Genomic DNA, 19,404 nt, shown 5'->3' with positions numbered 1-19,404 from the left:
ATCCGTCCCTCGTGCTGCACTATTAAAAAAAAATTATATATGAATCCTTTAATTCATTTTTAAAGTTTGAAAAATATTAATTGCATTGGTGATGCATGACAAGAGATTAGACGTATTTGGTAGTACCTTCCATGGTGGGGCAGGAGGAGTCAGAGCTATCAACATTTCTATAAATGGACATAAATAGGGAGCATATTCTTATACAATGTACAGTAATATCCAGTTTGTACAGTACCCCTGTGCTGAGCAGCAGATATGGCTGTAGTCTTCATTCTTCTATTTATACAAGGTAAGAACATTATTTTTGTGTTCTCATATCTAATTATTGTGCTTATTTCTACCAACAATGAGTATCTACATATGATTATGAAGTTTGTTCTGTATTTTATACCTTGTGAGTGTCAGTATCCTGAAGACCAAGCTACTTGAGTCAAAACTATAATTGTTTGAAAAGAAAAGTGTCATATGTATTGAGTATTTTTTGCTTCTTAATAACCATACAACTTTTCTTTATTTTTTATTGTTATCGTCATATTCTAAAATGTTTTATTTTTTTAGGTCATTATTGCTTGATTTTGGTAGCATGACTTTTATTTTTGTAAGCAACTCTGGGGTATATAATTTTAGTATTTTTTTTAACAGTAACGATGGTGCAATAAAACTATAAAAGAGCAATTCAGTATTTTTGGAGGATTTTGTGTTTCAGATTTTGGTTGCTTTAACAGTCGCGTATGGTAAATGACACATTAATTTATGCAAATCAGTATGAAGATGGCAAAATGAAATGAATAGTTTTTAAGTTTTACTACTTTTGTGAAATAATAATAAATATGGGTTTTGTCACCATTTTCTTTGAACTTTTGAATATTTCCACATAAGGAGCTTTTGTGGGAAAAGTTGACTTTTTATTGTGACCATTTTGGCTTACACAGGACTTTATAAAGCACTTTATATTTTAAGTGGTATGAATAAGAAACAAAATTCTGCCATTTTTCTTTTTCGTGTGTGCTTTCATCAAAAATAAGTTACCGTAATTATATAGCTCAGGTTGATAAAGACATAGTGATATACACTCCTCAAAAAAATAAAGGGAACACTTAAACAACCCCCATCTGTGGACGTCGGGCACTCTGATAATCCTCATGGAGTTGGTTTCTAACCATTTGTGCAGACACATGCACATTTGTGTCCTGCTCCTCCTGTTTCTCCTTGAACAAAGGCTGAGGTAGCGCTCTTGCTGCTGGGCTGTTGCCCTCTTATGGCCCCTTCCACGTCTCCTGGTGTACTGGCCTGTGTCCTGGTAGCGCCTCCAGTCTCTGGACACTACGCTGACAGACACAGCAAACCTTCTTGCCACAGCTCACATTGATGTGCCATCCTGGATGAGCTGCACTACCTGAGCCACTTGTGTCGGTTGTAGAGTTCGTCTCATGCTACCACGAGTGAGAAAGCACAACTAACATTCAAAAGTGTCCAAAACATCAGCCAGAAAGCATTGGTATTGAGATGTGGTCTGTGGTCCCCACCTGCAGAACCACTCTTTTATTGAGGGTGTCTTGAAAATTGCCATTAATTTCCATCTGTTGTGTATTCCATTTGCACAACAGCACGTGAAATTGATTGTCAATCAGTGTTGCTTCCTAAGTGGACAGTTTGATTTCATAGAAGTTTCATTTACTTGTAGTTATATTCCGTTCCCTTTATTTTTTGAGCAGTGTATTTACTTTCCATCCATATACCTTTTTATATAATAAAGTAATGTTAATGGGGAAAATGCTTTTCTGCTTTTTTTTCCTTTTCCTATTTTTCTATTAAAAAATGAAAAATGTTCACTTTTTTTTTTGCTATAAGGCTTGTTTTGCTCCCATTTCAGCTACTACTACAACTTTGAATACTTGTGAGTTGCTATTGAAAACTTATGTACTGTAGGGTACCTTGCTTGGGGTGCAATAAAAAAACAAACTGGATCAAAAAAAGATACACATGTGGCCAAAATTGTAGGTAGTCCTCGTTTAATGACAGAAAAACACACAATGGTGACAGAAATAACTTGAATATGACAAAAGTAATAATAAATAAAAAATCTATGAAAATGAACAAATGGAAGTCAGACATTGCATTTCAACCATGCTTCCACAGAATTTTATGAAAGTAAAACTCATGAAATAGGCCTGGACAGAAATGATGGTACCCTTAACTTAATATTCTTTTGCACAACCCTTTGAGCCAATCACTGCAATCAAACGATTCCTGTAACTGTCAATGAGACTTCAGCACCTCTCGAAGGTTATTTTGGCCCATTCCTCAAGAGCAAACTGCTCCAGTTGTCTCATGTTTGGAGGTTGCCTTTTCCAGATGGCATGTTTCAGCTCTTTCCAAAGAAGCTCAATAGGATTTAGGTCAGGGCTCATAGAAGGCCACTTCAGAATAGTCCAATGTTTTCCTCTTAGCCATTCTTGTATGTTTTAGCTGTGTGTTTTGGGTCATTATTCTGTTGCAAGACCCACGACCTGCGACTGAGACCAAACTTTCTGACATTGAGGACCACATTTCTCTCTAGAATCCCTTGATAGTATTGGGATTTCATTGTACCCTGCACAGATTCTAGACACCCTGTGCCAGATGCAGCAAAGCAGCCCCAGAACAAAACAAAGCCACCTTCATGTTTCACAGTAGGGATAGTGTTTTTTGTTGATATGCTTCATTTTTCCATCTGTAAACATAGAGCTGATGTGCCTTGCTTAAAAGTTCCATTTTTGTCTCATCTGTCCATAGGACATTCTCCCAGAAGCTTTGTGGCTTGTCAACATGTAGTTTGGAAAATTCCAGTCTGTGTTTTTTTATGATTTTTTTTTTCAACAATGGTGTCCTCCTTAAGCCTCTTTCACACTTCCGTTTTTTACAATCAGTCAAAATCAGCCAGGTTTTGAAAAAAACGGATCCGCAATTTTTTTTTGCGGATCCGTTTTTTCCCCCATTGACTTCCATTATCGGCGGATTTTGACGGATTGCCGTCCGTTGCATCCGTTTTTGTGAGGATCTGCCATAATGTTGCTGTCCGTTACCATCCTCAAAGATTTCCAAATGGAGCTTGCAACGTTTTTTTGGCCGGCGGATCCTCCAGACACTGATTTAACCCGAAAAAAAAGTCTGGGTGCCTGACCAAAAAAAATTCTCTCTCTCTCTCTCTCTCTCCTCTTCCCGGCCAGCGGTTCCTTTAAATTTCTTCATTTTGCGGATCCGTCAAAAAACGGATCCTGTGGCATCCGTTCACATCAGTTAAGAACGGATCCGCTTCTCCACCTTTTTGGCGGATTGTAATTGTCACAAAAAACTGAAGTGTGAAAGAGGCCTTAGTCGTCTCCCATGAAGTGCACTTTGGCTCATACAATGACAGATGGTGCGATCTGACACTGATGTTCCTTGAGCTTGAAGTTCACCTTTAATCTTTTTAGAAGTTTTTCTGGGCTCTTTTGTTACCATTCATATTATGCATCTCCTTGATTTGTCATCAATTTTCCTCCTGCGGCCACGTCCAGTGAGGTTGGCTACAGTCCCATGGAGCTTAAATTTTTGAATATGTGCAACTGTAGTCACAGGAACATCAAGCTGCTTGGTGATGGTCTTCTAACTTTTACCTATAACATGTTTGTCTATAATTTTCTTTCTAATCTCCTGAGACAACTCTTTCCTTCACTTACTCTGGTCCAAACTGAATGTGATACATACCATGTCACCAAACATCACAGTGAGAATCTGTAGCCCTATATACAGGCCCACTCACTGATTCCAAGATTGTAGACACCTGTGATGCTAATTATTGGACACACCGTGATTAAACATGTCCTTTTTTTTCACATTATTTTCAGCGGTACCATCATTTCTATCCAGGCCTATTTCATGAGTTTTATTTTTTTTTAAATTCTGTGGAAGCATGATTGAAAAGCAATGTCTGATTTTCATTTGTTCGTTTTCATAGATTTTTGATTTATTATTACTTTTGTCAGATTCAAGCCATTTCTGTGACCATTGTGGGTTTTTCTGTCATTAAACGAGGGGTACCAACAATTTTGACCACATGTGCAATCTTTTATGGAAACCTGGAAACAAGTATCTAGATATTGATATTGATGTTCAATTATCGAGCAAAAACATAGAATGTGTAGAATTTGTAAAAAATATAATTTTATTGCCATATTCTAAAAGTTTTTTAATCACATTTCACACTAAATACATCCTGTAATTAAATAATTTAAAAAAAATATATTTTTTTAAATGTCCAAAATATTTTCAAAGTCAATTAAACTTTAAAATTCCCACAAACGCCTCCAAAATCTTGAAGAAAGCCTTCCCAGAATAGCTGTAAAGAGACCAATGCCATATTAATGTCTTTGAACAGAGAATGGAGTCAGAAGAGCTAATATAGGTGGGATGTAGAGGGAACACAATTTTTCTCCACACAGTTTATATTGCTCATATCTGCAGGGTCTATTTGTGTAGGTTTCTTCTCTAGTGATCAGTGAGCCATTCATTATTATTTTCTTACTTTGCTATCATTTTTTATTAAGGGGATGACTCTTGTGTCTTTCAGTGATCCCCGGTCAATTGGTCATGTATCAGCCACTGAATGTTATAGCAGTTGAAGTTAATACCACCGCAGTCATTCCATGTGTGTCCAGTGAAAATTCTGATGAAGGCCGTCAGATCTCTTGGTTTCGAAGGGAATGGATCTTTGATGCACGTCCTCTTTTTCTTATATCCTGCTTGATTTATAATAACAAACAGAAATATACATGTAAATATGATAAAGGCATCTCTCAATTATACTTATCTAATGGTCAAACCAATGACTCAGGGGATTATTTCTGTGCATTTATATTTGTTGACAATTACATTTTTGGAAACGGAACATATCTGAATGTTGGAGGTAAGAAATGGAGTGAACTTTACAGGTTGTAATTTATACAAATAGTACTTTGGGGCTTTGGTTTTACATTTAGATCAAAGATACTGTAGGTTCTCAATATTAGATTAGTGGGGGTTCAACTTTCGACACATCCATGATCCACTGATTGAAGGCTTCATAGTGTACTGTAAGTAGTAGAGCTCAACAGAATGCATAATAATCAGACATGTGTGTCCCTGCAGCTTAAGTATCACTGCAGCAAAAGTATCTTGAAGATGCAGTTATTACTATGGCAGTTAGTCACGGCAGGATTCAGTACCCCACACTATGTACTTGTCTCTTTTGGGTATGTCTGCTAGGTAAGCACTTCTTATTACTTGAATCTAGCTTTTCTATTAACCCTCCTACTCCTACACCATGTTTACATATGCCCTCACAGTGTTTGCTCCATTAGTCCTCACTCTCCTTCGTTATCCCCAAACCCCTGCACCCTCTAACCAAATAATCATCTCACCTTCCCTCTTGCCTCCCCTCCTGACCTCCTCTGCTGAACTGCTCCACAACCTCAAATCTGTCCTAATGAAACATAAACCAAGCTGCCCACTCTCCTTCTCCCATCTGATCTCCCTTTCTCTGCTTCTCCTCACTGCTGGCAACATATCTCCCAATCCTGGACACCCACACCTCATACCCCCATACTACCCCTTCCTACTGCTCCCTATCTAATAAAAACTACCGCAATCTTTCCAACTTAAAACCTGTGCCATTGACATCCAACCCCCTGCTCCCTCTCTCGGGAGCACTTTGGAATGCCCGCTCCATCTGCAATAAGTTCCATGTGATTCATGACCTCTTTCTCTCTCACAATCATGCCTTCCTCTGCCTCACAGAAACATGACTGACACCCTCTGACACTGCCTCCCCTGCTGTGCTGTGTTACGGCAGCCTCCACTTCACCCACACTCCTCGCCCTGGCAATAGACATGGTGGAGGAGTGGGTCTTCTCCTTTCTTCCAACTGCACCTTTAACCCAATCTTACCTCTTCCCTCCCTAATCCTCCCCTCTTTTGAAGACCACTCTGTCTGCATCTACTCTCCCTCCAACTTCCAAGTGGCCGTAATATACGACCTCCAGGCCCGACCACTGCCTTCACTGACCAATTCTGTACCTGGATTCTTAATTTTCTAACTTCACAACCTCCCCTCCACTCTTTCTAACTTCACTACCTCCCCTGTTGTGAGTTCATTTTCCCCTTCGTCACTGAGGTCTGGTGAACTCCCTATTCTGGTAAAGGAAGGTAATGAGCCTGATTATCAGGCACCTGAGCCTAATGATGATGACTGGCTGAGTGGAGTCACGGACTGGATATAAGGCTGCCGACGCCCTTCTGCCCTGCGGGTGATTTCTCTGTGGACTTCTAGGAGACAAGTCTGATTCCTGCTCCTCTAAAGCTAAGTTTTCTGCTTTGCCTTATAGCATTTGTGTTTTGTTTTTGTTTGCCTTGCTTTTCTGGATTCTGCCATTCCCTGCTGGGGTGAGCTGAATCTCCTTTTGCCGGTTGCTCTGTCTTCAGAATATTCCTGAGTACTGACGTAGTCTTTTTGAAGTCTAGCGTCTTCAGGGCCTTTTTCACTGTCAGTCTGTTGGCTCTTATTTTCATAGGGTTTTTCACGGATTGCAGACAGCAGCCTTCCTGTCCTTTCCTATCTAGTTAGCTTGGGCCCCGTCTTAGCTCAGTCTATCTCTCTGTCTGTGTTAGTGTCCTTTCTTCTTGCTTCACCGTCATTATATGTTGGGCGCTGCCTTTTGCTTTGGGGTCTGCTCTGGGGCAGTTTAGATTTCCCTTTCTGTCTTTAGGTTATATAGTACTCCGGCTGTGATCGAGGGGTCTAGGGCATCGTAGGAACCCCCCATGGCTACTGCTAGTTGTGTTGATAGGTTCAGGGGTCTGCAATCCGATAGCTGCCAACTTCTCTGGTTTTCTGGACTTAGCTAGCATTTCTGTTTTTGCCTCCTACGGTGACTCATTCATAACAGAATCACCCGCCATACCGCAGATCCTAGGGTACTCAATAGCAGGAAAGAATTGTGTTCAAAGAAAAAAAAAAAAAAAAAGTGTGTATATTCTTTCCTCTATATCTCTGAGGCCGTAGGGGGAATTTTTTTTTTTCTCTCAATGGAGATAAAGCAATTGTCTGATCATGTGGAGCACCTCGCTGCGGAAGTGCGGGGAATTTCCGCCTACCTTGCTCGTTCGCATGCTGTTGAACCAAAGATCCCTACACCTGATGTATCTAAATTTTTGAGTTTCAAAAATAATTGTAAATTATTTTTTGCCTTGAAGCCTAACTCGTCAGGGAGCTCCGCGCAGCAGGTTAAAATTGTCATCTCTTTGCTGCGTGGCGATCCCCAGGATTGGGTGTTTTCTTTGAAACCAGATGATCCTACTCTGACTGATGTGAACGCATTCTTTCAAGCCTTGGGGTTGTTGTATGACTAACCTAATGCTATTGATCAGGCTGAAAAGACCCTGTTGGCATTGAACCAGGGTCGAGATTCTGCAGAGTTGTACTGTCAAAAGTTCCAAAACTGGGCGGTCCTTACTACCTGGAATGATAATGCCTTGGCTGTTCTCTTTCGGAAGGGTTTGTCAGAAGCCGTAAAAGATACTATGGTGGGATTTCCTGTTCCCTCTGGTCTAGACGATTCTATGTCATTAGCCATTCAGGTTGATCGGGGTTTACGTGAACGCAGGATTGCACGAGAGGTGTTGCCACTGGTTGAACAGACGTCTGAACCTATGCAATGTGAAAGAGTTTTGTCTAGGGCGCAACGTCAGGAGTTCAGATGGCGTAATAAGCTGTGTTTTTTCTGTGGAGATGCCTCACATATTATTTCTGTTTGTCCTAAACAAGAAAAACGCTTTGCACACACGTTTTCTGTTGGTGGTATTCAACCTAAGTTTCTTCTGGCAATTACTCTGATCTGCTCCCTGTCCACATTTTCCGCCAAGGCTTTTGTGGATTCGGGAGCAGCGCTAAACCTAATGGACTTTGATTTTGCTAAACGTTGTGGATTTCCGATGACACCTCTGCAGACGCCTATCCCTTTGAGGGGAATTGATGCTACTCCTTTGGTGAAAAATAAACCTCAGTTTTGGACCCAGGTGGTCATGCGGGTCGCCCCAGACCATCAAGAAAATTGCAGATTTTTGGTGTTGCATGGTCTGCATGATGCCGTTGATCTGGGGTTTCCCTGGTTGCAAATTCATAATCCAGTTTTGGATTGGAAATCTGTGTCTGTGGTGAGTTGGGGGTTGTTGGTGTGCCTTTAGTGAGGCTCTGGTTTTTTCCACCTCCCCTCAGTCGCATGATGTTCCTGACTATTTGGCGGACTTTTATGATGTAATTAGTGAGAATGAGTCTGCATCTTTGCCTCCTCATAGGAGTTATGTTGATAATTATGTGCAATTGAACTGAGCACGGGGTGTAAATTTCCCAAGGGTCGGCTCTTCAATTTATCTGTACCCGAGCACGAGGCTATGCAATCCTATATTAAGGAGGCGTTGGAGAAGGGTCATATTAGACCATCCTCTTCACCCTTAGGTGCCGTTTTTTTTTTTGTGGCCAAAAAGTATGGTTCTTTAAGGCCTTGTATTGATTATCGTGCCCTCAACAAAATTACTATTAAATATCAGTATCCGTTACCCCTGATTTCGGATCTATTCTCTAGAGTTAGAGGTGCTTGCTGGTTTACCAAGCTTGACCTCAGGGGGGCGTATAATCTTATCCGCATTAAGCATGGGGATGAATGGAAGACGGCGTTTAATACTCCGGAGGGACATTTTTAGTACCTGGTGATGCCTTTTGGGCTCACTAATGCCCCTTCTGTCTTCCAGTGCTTCATGAACGATATTTTCCGAGACTTTGTCGATAAATTTTTGATTATCTATCTGGATGATATTTTGATCTTCTCCAAGGATTGGGATTCTCATGTGGAACATATTCGGACTGTGTTCCGGATCTTGAGGGAGAATTCCCTGTATGTCAAAGGATCGAAATGCTTTTTTGGAGTACAGAGGATTTCATTTTTGGGATTTATTTTGTCTCCGTCAACTATTGAAATGGACCCGGCCAAGGTACAGGCCATTTATGATTGGGTTCAGCCCACTTCTTTGAAGGCCCTCCAGAAGTTTTTGGGTTTTGCTAATTTTTATCGGAAATTTATAGCAAAATTTTCTAGTATTGCCAAGCCATTGACTGATCTGACTAAGAAGGGTGCTGATGTGTTGAATTGGTCTCCGGAGGCTGTTGCTTCCTTTCAGGAGCTGAAGCAAAGATTTACCTCCGCCCCTGTTTTGCGGCAACCTGATGTCTCACTCCCGTTCCAGGTAGAGGTGGATGCTTCTGAGATTGGTGCAGGAGCTGTTTTGTCCCAAAAGGATCCTGTAACATCTAAAATGAATCCCTGTGCTTTCTTTTCCCGAAAGTTCTCTCCATCTGAACGTAACTATGATGTGGGGAATCGGGAACTGTTGGCCATGAAATGGGCATTTGTGGAGTGGAGACATTGGTTGGAGGGAGCTAAACATCAAGTTGTGGTCCTCACTGACCACAAGAATTTGATTTACCTACAGTCATGGCCAAAAGTATTGACACCCCTGCAATTCTGTCAGATAATACTCAGTTTCTTCCTGAAAATGATTGCAAACACAAATTCTTTGGTATTATTATCTTCATTTAATTTGTCTTAAATGAAAAAACACAAAAAGAATTGTCCTTAAGCCAAATTGGATAAAATTCCACACCAAACTTAACAAAGAGGGTGGACAAAAGTATTGGCACTGTTCAAAAAATCATGTGATGCTTCTCTAATTTGTGTAATTAACAGCACCTGTAACTTACCTGTGGCACCTAACAGGTGTTGGCAATAACTAAATCACACTTGCAGCCAGTTGACATGGATTAAAGTTGACTCAACCTCTGTCCTGTGTCCTTGTGTGTACCACATTGAGCATGGAGAAAAGAAAGAAGACCAAAGAACTGTCTGAGGACTTGAGAAACCAAATTGTGAGGAAGCATGAGCAATCTCAAGGCTACAAGTCCATCTCCAAAGACCTGAATGTTCCTGTGTCTACCGTGCGCAGTGTCATCAAGAAGTGTAAAGCCCATGGCACTGTGGCTAACCTCCCTAGATGTGGACGGAAAAGAAAAATTGACAAGAGATTTCAACGCAAGATTGTGCGGATGTTGGATAAAGAACCTCCACTAACATCCAAACAAGTTCAAGCTGCCCTGCAGTCCGAGGGTACAACGGTGTCAACCCGTACTATCCGTCGGCATCTGAATGAAAAGGGACTGTATGGTAGGAGACCCAGGAAGACCCCACTTCTTACCCCGAGGCATAAAAAAGCCAGGCTGAAGTTTGCCAAAACTTACCTGAAAAAGCCTAAAACATTTTGGAAGAATGTTCTCTGGTCAGATGAGACAAAAGTAGAGCTTTTAGGGCAAAAGCATCAACATAGAGTTTACAGGAGAAAAAAGAGGCATTCAAAGAAAAGTACACGGTCCCTACAGTCAAACATGGCGGAGGTTCCCTGATGTTTTGGGGTTGCTTTGCTGCCTCTGGCACTGGACTGCTTGACCGTGTGCATGGCATTATGAAGTCAGAAGACTACCAACAAATTTTCCAGCATAATTTAGGGCCCAGTGTGAGAAAGCTGGGTCTACCTCAGAGGTCATGGGTCTTCCAGCAGGACAATAACCCAAAACACACTTCAAAAAGCACTAGAAAATGGTTTGAGAGAAAGCACTGGAGACTTCTAAGGTGGCCAGCAATGAGTCCAGACCTGAATCCCATAGAACACCTGTGGAGAGATCTAAAAATGGCAGTTTGGAGAAGGCCCCCTTCAAATATCAGGGACCTGGAGCAGTTTGCCAAAGAAGAATGGTCTAAAATTCCAGCAGAGCATTGTAAGAAACTCATTGATGGTTACCGGAAGCGGTTGGTCGCAGTTATTTTGGCTAAAGGTTGTGCAACCAAGTATTAGGCTGAGGGTGCCAATACTTTTGTCTGGCCCATTTTTGGAGTTTTGTGTGAAATGATCAATGTTTTGCTTTTTGCTTCATTCTCTTTTGTGTTTTTTCATTTAAGACAAATTAAATGAAGATAATAATACCAAAGAATTTGTGTTTGCAATCACTGAATATTATCTGACAGAATTGCAGGGGTGTCAATACTTTTGGCCATGACTGTAGAGTCGGCTAAACGCTTGAACCCTAGACAGGCTAGGTGGGCCTTGTTTTTTACACGTTTTGATTTTGTGGTCTCTTTTCTTCCTGGAACTAAGAATGTCAAGGCAGACACCCTCTCTAGGAACTTCTTTGCTGATTCTCCTGTGGTGACAAAGCCTGCTACCATCTTAGGCGAAGGGGTAGTTCTTTCTGCCATCTCGCCTGATTTGAGACTTGCTCTGCAAGAGTTCCAGGAGGACAAACCTGAGCGTTGTCCCAGTGGAAAGTTGTATGTTCCTGACCAGTGGAAGAAGAGAGTGATGTCTGAAGTTCATTGCTCTGCATTGGCTGGTCATCCAGGTATTTTTGGTACTAGAGATCTGGTGAGTCGCTCTTTTTGGTGGCCCACCTTGTCTCATGATGTCAGGAATTTTGTGCAGTCCTGTGGGACTTGCTCCCGGTCTAAATCTTGTTCTCGCTCTAGTGGGTTGTTGATGCCTTTGCTGATCCCCAGGAGGCCATGGACCCATATTTCAATGGATTTCATCTCTGATATGCCGGTCTCTCAAAGAATGACTGTTATTTGGGTGATTTGTGATAGGTTCTCTAAGATGGTTCATCTTGTACCACTCCCTAAGTTGCCGTCTTCCTCTGAGTTGGTGCCCCTGTTTTTGCAACAGGTGGTTCGCTTGCACGGGATTCCTGAGAACATTGTATCTGACAGAGGAGTTCAGTTTGTGTCTAGATTTTGGAGGACTTTCTGTTCCAAGCTGGGAATTCAGTTGTCCTTCTCCTCTGCTTTTCACCCTCAGACCAATGGGCAGACGGAGAGAACAAACCAGACCTTGGAGTCGTATTTGAGATGTTTTATTTCCGCTGATCAGGATGATTGGGTTTCATTTTTGCCCTTGGCCGAATTTGCTTTAAATAATAGAGCTAGTTCTGCCACTTTGATGTCACCTTTTTTTTGTAACTTTGGGTTTCATCCTCGATTTACTTCAGGGCAGGTGGAGCCTTCTGCCTGCCCAGGTGTTGACACTGTGGTGGAGAGAATGCACCAGATCTGGGACCAAGTGGTGGATAAGTTATCTCTCTCCCAGGAAAAGGCCCAGCGGTTTTCCAATTGACATAGGACCATTGGTCCCCAGTTTAAGATTGGTGATATGGTGTGGTTATCATCAAAAAATATTGCTATGAAGGTGGCTTCTCCTAAGTTTAAGCCTAGATTTATTGGACCTTTACAAGATTTTGGAGATTATTAATCCGGTCTCTTTTCGTTTGGCTCTTCCTGTCACATTTAAAATCCATAATGTGTTCCATAAGTCCTTGTTGAAGAGGTTTGTTGAACCATTTATTCCTGTGGTGGCACCTCCGGACCCTGTATTGGTTGAAGGTAACATGGAATATGAGGTAGAGAAAATACTGGATTCCCGTCTGGCTAGACGGAGACTCCAGTATTTGGTTAAGTGGAAGGGTTATGGTCAGGAGGATAATTCCTGGGTCTCTGCCTCTGATATTCATGCCAAAAGATTGGTGCGTGCCTTTCATCGGGCTCACCCTGATCGCCCTGGTGGCGTGGTTGAGGGTTCGGTGACCCCTCCTCAAGGGGGAGGTACTGTTGTGAGTTCATTTTCCCCTTCGTCATTGAGGTCTGGTGAACTCCCTATTCTGGTAAAGGAAGGTAATGAGCCTGATTATCAGGCACCTGAGCCTAATGATGATGACTGGCTGAGTGGAGTCACGGACTGGATATAAGGCTGCCGATGCCCTTCTGCCCTGCAGGTGATTTCTCTGTGGACTTCTAGGAGACCAGTCTGATTCCTGCTCCTCTAAAGCTAAGTTTTCTGCTTTGCCTTTTAGCATTTGTGTTTTGTTTTTGTTTGCCTTGCTTTTCTGGATTCTGCCATTCCCTGCTGGGGTGAGCTGAATCTCCTTTTGCCGGTTGCTCTGTCTTCAGAATATTCCTGAGTACTGACGTAGTCTTTTTGAAGTCTAGCGTCTTCAGGGCCTTTTTCACTGTCAGTCTGTTGGCTCTTATTTTCATAGGGTTTTTCACGGATTGCAGACAGCAGCCTTCCTGTCCTTTCCTATCTAGTTAGCTTGGGCCCCATCTTTGCTCAGTCTATCTCTCTGTCTGTGTTAGTGTCCTTTCTTCTTGCTTCACCGTCATTATATGTTGGGGGCTGCCTTTTGCTTTGGGGTCTGCTCTGGGGCAGTTTAGATTTCCCTTTCTGTCTTTAGGTTATATAGTCCTCCGGCTGTGATCGAGGGGTCTAGGGCATCGTAGGAACCCCCCCACGGCTACTGCTAGTTGTGTTGATAGGTTCAGGGGTCTGCAATCCGATAGCTGCCAACTTCTCTGGTTTTCTGGACTTAGCTAGCATTTCTGTTTTTGCCTCCTATGGTGACTCATTCATAACACTCCCCTCTGCCACTCTATCCGACCACCATCTACTCACTTTCTCATTCCTGTCTTCCTCTCCTGGCACCCATGTCCAGCAACATGCGTACCCCCGCAGAAACCTCACACACCTAGACACCCACACGCTCTTTGACTCTATTCTACCACTGGCATCCATCTCCTCACTCCACGACACAGATTGTGCCACTGCTTTCTACAATGCCACTCTCACATCAGCTCTTGACACGGTCGCCCCTCTCATTCATGGCAGAATGCTAAATATCAACAGACAACCCTGGCACAATAACCCCACTAAAAAGCTCCGGCAAGTGTCCAGGATTGCAGAGCAGTGCTAGACGAAAACAAATTCGCAAGACGACTTCACCTCATTCAAACTGTCAACACTCGCTTTCAAATCTGCCCTCACCTCTGCTAAACAGGCCTACTTCACAACCCTCATATCTTCCCTATCTTACAACCCAAAACAGTTATTCAAAACTTTGAACTCCCTCCTCCGCCCACCACTGCCCCCTCCAACCTCCCTCATCTCTGCCGAGGGCTTTGCCACACACTTCAAAAATAAGATCGACCAAACAAGGCAAGTCTTCATCATTCAACCACCACAACCCCTTTGTATACCAGACCAATGCCCAAACCACATAACTTCACTCTCCAACATCACTGAAGGGGAGCTTAATTGTCTCTTCTCCAAATCGCACCGCACAACCTGTGCACTCGACCCCATCCCATCCCACCTCCTCCCCAACCTCACGACCACACTTATCTCATCCCTATCCTACCTTTTCAACCTATCACTAACGTCCGGTACCTTGCCTTCTGCTTTCAAACATGCCACAATCACGCCTATCCTTAAAAAGCCAACACTCGACCCAACTGCTATGTCCAGCTATCGCCCAATATCGTTGCTCCCATTCGCTTCCAAACTCCTGGAGCAGCACGTCCACGCTGAACTTTCCTCCCACCTATCATCTAACTTGCTCTTTGACAATCTACAATCTGGTTTCCACCCCCATCACTCCACTGAGACAGCCCTGACCAAAATTAGTAATGACCTACTTACAGCCAAATCAAATGGACAATACTCTATACTTCTGCTTCTAGACCTGTCCTCTGCATTCGACAGAGTTGACCACTGCCTCCTACTACAGATGCTTTCCTCCTTTGGCATCAAAGACCTCGCCCTATCCTGGATCTCCTCATACCTTTCCAACTGCACATTCAGCTTCTCCCACTCCCACACCAGCTCTTCATCCCACCCTCTGTCTGTTGGAGTCCCCCAAGGCTCTGTTTTAGGACCCCTTCTTTTCTCAATCTATACACTTGGTCTGGGGCAACTCATAAAGTACCACAGATTCCAGTACCACCTTTATGCTTATGACACTCAGATCTACCTCTCTTGCCCAGAAGTCACCTCTCTGCTGTCCAGAATCCCAGAGTGTCTATTAGCCATATCCTCCTCCTTCTCCTATTGCTTCCTCAAGCTCAAGTGGACAAATCTGAACTCATCATCTTTTCTCCATCTCACAGATTTTCCTTACCCGACCTAACAATAACAATTAATGACATCACGCTTTCCCCAGTACCGGAAGTCCGCTGCCTCGGAGTAATCTTTGACTCTGCCCTGTCCTTCAAACCGCACATCCAAGCTCTGTCTACCTCCTGTCACCTCCAGCTCAAAAATATTTCCAGAATCCGTCCTATCCTCAACCCTCAATCTACTAAAATGCTTGTGCATGCCCTCATCATCTCCCGCCTCGACTACTGCAACATCCTTTTCTGTGGTCTACCTGCTAAAACCCTTGCACCTCTACAGTCCATCCTTAACTCTGCTGCCCGACTAATTCATCTTTCTCCTTGCTACTTCTCCACTTCTCCCCTCTGCAAATCTCTTCACTGGCTCCCATTCCCTCAGCGTATCCAGTTCAAATTACTAATACTGACCTACAAGGCCATCTATAACCTGTCTCTCACATATGTCTCTGAACTAATCTCCTGAAACCTTCCCTCTAGTAATCTCCGGTCCTCCCAAGACCTCCTTCTCCCCTCCACACTTATTTGCTCCTCACCCAACCGCCTCCAAGACTTCTCCCGAATTGCCCCTATCCTCTGGAATTCTTTGCCCCAACAAGTCCGACTATCAACCACATTTGGATCCCTCAGACGAAACCTGAAAACCCACCTCTTCAAGAAAGCTTACAGCCTGCTATGACCCCTCTACCTCCTTCTCTCTCACCACTACCGGAGATATCATCTCAACCAACACTGGAACTGCTGCAACCCACCAACCTACTGTCTCCTTCCCCACCATCCTGTAGCATGTAAGCCCGAAAAGGCAGGGTCCTCCCTCCTCTGTATCAGTCTGTCATTGTTAGTCTGTTTACTGTAAGTGACATTTTGTAATTTGTATGTAACCCCTTCTCATGTACAGCACCATAGAATCAATGGTGCTATATAAATAAATAATTATAATAATGACTCTGAATGGTACTACCATCTCTCCCTAAGACAAGTGTCATGGACATTTCACAACTTACAAAGTTGTGCCACTTCCAATGAACCTCTGGCACTTTGTTGGGGGTACTAAGAGTCGGATGAAAAATATTAGTCATAGATCGTGAATAGTAAAGTCCCAAGAAAAATCCGTTACCCTAACGTTTACATGCCTAGCCACAATGACCACATTGGTACTAAGTGACTGCCCTATGCTGTCCAAAAGCCACATTATATGAAGATGCTATGTGGTAATAGCAAGATATTAAATCTGTAAATACAGATTATGATTTCATGTCTAATTTAAAGTTGTTTCTATTCCATATTTGCAGACAGATCCACTTCTGGCAGCTCAATCTGTATCCTTGCTCCTCTTCCGCCTCCACGTGCTCACAGCTCACTACAACTGGCTTGTGTTGTACATGAGGCTCATGATACAGTATATATAAACTGGAACATTTCTGGAAGACAACACAAGGGCCGGACAATCTATAAAAAGGAATTAAGTAGGACATGGGTGATAATGAACTTCATCTCACTACCTGAGGAACACTGGAGCCACGGGGATAAGGTCACCTGTGAAGTTTGGCTTAGTTCATCTCCTAGCAGTGTCAATTGGGTAGTACCCAAAAAAGGTACAGTAATAATGTGTTCTGGATCTGGAATTCCTTATAAAATAATTAAAATATTTCAATCTGAAGTTTTTAAATTAGGATCTAAGGGGTAACATTTATCCTTGTGTATAGTGAGAAGCCTGGCTTGGCATGTCAGAGTGAGGAGACGTATATATGCCATGAATGCGCCTCTGGGAAACTAAATATGCATATTGCCTCTTCAGAGAGGAAGAAGACTTGAACACTGGTATCACTTATTTGAAGTAGCAGTCCTAAAAGTCAATATCGACCCTTTGACTAGCCTTACCAGGCTTGCTTGATACTCTCCACAAAGAGAAACATTACCACTTAGGTCCCAGTCTTAAGCCTCTCACATAGCCAAATCAGATCTCATATTTTGTACTGTCGAGAGGCAACACTCTGAAACACCATATCTGTAAATTGAGATTCTGGTTTGGCTTTTATCCTAAGTCATATGGCAAGGCTCATCAAAGGGGTGACATTGACTTTTAGCATTGCTACTTCCAATAGTTGGCACTAGAGTTCAAGTCCTCTTACTCTCTGAAGAGGCAATTAGCATATTTAATTTCCTTGAAGGGCATTCATGGAGTATGAGTCCCCTCACTTTGACATGACTTGTGTGGTTTGTCACTCTCCACAAGAAGAAACGTTGCCCTTTAGATCCCAGTCTTAAGCCTCTAGCTCACTCAAACCAGATCTCAGACTTTGCACTGATGAGAGGTAACAACCCGAAACACAGTGTCTTCAAATTGAGATTCTGGTTTGGCTTTTATTATAAGTCATACTGCAAGGCTTGTCAACAGGTCGCTATTTACTTTAAGGATCCCTTCTTCAAAGAGGTGGCGCTAGAGTGCAAGTCCTCTTCCTCTCTGAGGAGGCAATTTGCATGTTTATAAATTAAAAATCGAAGCTAATTTAGGTGTCATTTCTGACCAGTGCACCATCCATTCCTACTATCTAGAGAAATAATTTATAGAATTTGACTGGGAAAAAGTGAGTTCATAGTGGAAGGAATAGGCTTGGTGTTCAAGGTGTATGTGGGTTAGGTGCTAATGTTAATGAAAGCTCTACAGAACAAACACCGTCTCGTACTATCCAAAGACAACTGATTGACCCGTCTAGTAACAGATGTTAATCGACTCCCTTTCTTTGGCAGATGCACAGCGGTACGCCTTGTAGATAAGGGCCAGAAAGAGCATGTGCTCCAGTAGATGGCAAGTGCTGCATCAAGTGTACTCTCCTTCTCTTTCTTAACCTTAACATCACACACAGTACAATCCTCAGAGGTGGCACACCAATTACCCTTGTTTCCCCCCGCATCTCAACTCTCCAACCGCTCAACTGACTGTGGGGGAACCACAGATGGATGAGTCTGCAGAGCTGTTCATATATTCTATTCCATAGGAAGCAGAGGTCTGCGGCAAAGATTCACAGAATCAAAAGGAGGAAAGTATCTGCACCGATGGCAAAAAAAAAAATTATCCTTGTGTATAGTGAGAAGCCTGGCTTGGCATGTCAGAGTGAGGAGACGTATATATGCCATGAATGCGCCTCTGGGAAACTAAATATGCATATTGCCTCTTCAGAGAGGAAGAAGACTTGAACACTGGTATCTAGAGTTGAGCGACTTTTGGTTTTTTAGGGTCGCGTTTCGTTTCGTGAAACCCGACTTTTCCAAAAGTCGGGTCGAGCAAGATCGTCCGATTATAGGGAAAAGTCGGGGTCATCCCGAAACACGAAACCCAATGTAAGTCAATGGGGAATAAAAGTCGGCAGTGAGAGGAGGACAGGAAACACACCAACAGTGCCCATTTGAATGCCAAAAGCATCAATTCTTCTTACTTAAGCTTGTCAACCTTAATTAACTTCATAATACAAGTTACGCACTGAAAAATGGGGGTTATTTGGCTACAGACTGTGGGGGGGGAGGGCTGGCTCCAGGTTTTCATGTGCCCTGGGCGAAAGAGCGCCCCTTTAACACATACCACAACTCATCATGCTCCGATACGGCAGAGAAATAGCGGTATAGTACAATGAAAAATACCTCACTTTTTACATCTCATGACGAGGCCCATCTATTTCTCCATACAGAATCATTGGTCCCATATAATGTTTGAAACAGTATATGATGAGCTCCACATAATGCTACAGTATATGTTGGTCCCCATGGATGAAGCTCTACTGTCTTATGGGCCCAAATAATGCTCCAAACATAATGGGCCCCATTTCTAATGCTCTAGTGTATAATGGGCCCTGTAAATGCTGCTCCAGTGTCTGATGTCCACCTTTGGAATGTTCCAGTGTATGGTGGGCCCCATCTATCATTCTCAGACGGTGTTAGGCCCAGTATGGATTGCACGTGATTGCACAAAGGTTAGAAAGGGTACCGTATCCCCGGATAACATGTATGGATAGCGTACACATTCAAAATATATGTCTCAGTGTGACGAGTGTCAGCTTACACTGAGTCGTTCTTCTTAGAAAGAGTGGACCCTCTGGACCGTGGCACCCACCCACCTAGGGCGAGCTGACCTAGTGAGAACCCACCCCCTATACAGGGAGTGTCAGGGGCAAGACCAAGGGGGTGAGCCACCACGGCAGCTGGACCAGACGGCCGGCTCAAGGAGACACTATTGAGTGTCTGTCAACAAGACGGACTGGATACCAAACATAAAGTGAAGTCACACAGTTTCTTCCTCAAACGTGGATTCACACTT

General features: G+C 43.0%; 1 protein-coding gene across 1 annotated transcript in view; it reads left to right on the top strand.

Moving 5' to 3' along the window:
* Nucleotides 1-222: 222 nt before the first annotated feature.
* LOC141082973 (uncharacterized) overlaps nt 223-19,404 on the top strand; it is a 32,135-nt gene continuing 12,953 nt past the window's right edge. Inside the window, exons 1-3 of the mRNA XM_073567066.1 lie at nt 223-289; nt 4,592-4,927; nt 16,385-16,687. Coding sequence (XP_073423167.1) covers nt 256-289; nt 4,592-4,927; nt 16,385-16,687 — 673 coding nt within the window. The 5' untranslated portion in view covers nt 223-255. The remainder of the gene's footprint in view (nt 290-4,591; nt 4,928-16,384; nt 16,688-19,404) is intronic.

The sequence above is a fragment of the Dendrobates tinctorius genome, unplaced genomic scaffold (assembly GCF_039654945.1).
Source record: "Dendrobates tinctorius isolate UK_male_01 unplaced genomic scaffold, ASM3965494v1 ptg000019l, whole genome shotgun sequence".
Lineage (NCBI taxonomy): Eukaryota > Metazoa > Chordata > Amphibia > Anura > Dendrobatidae > Dendrobates > Dendrobates tinctorius.
This window is presented reverse-complemented; position numbering and strand designations above follow the sequence as displayed.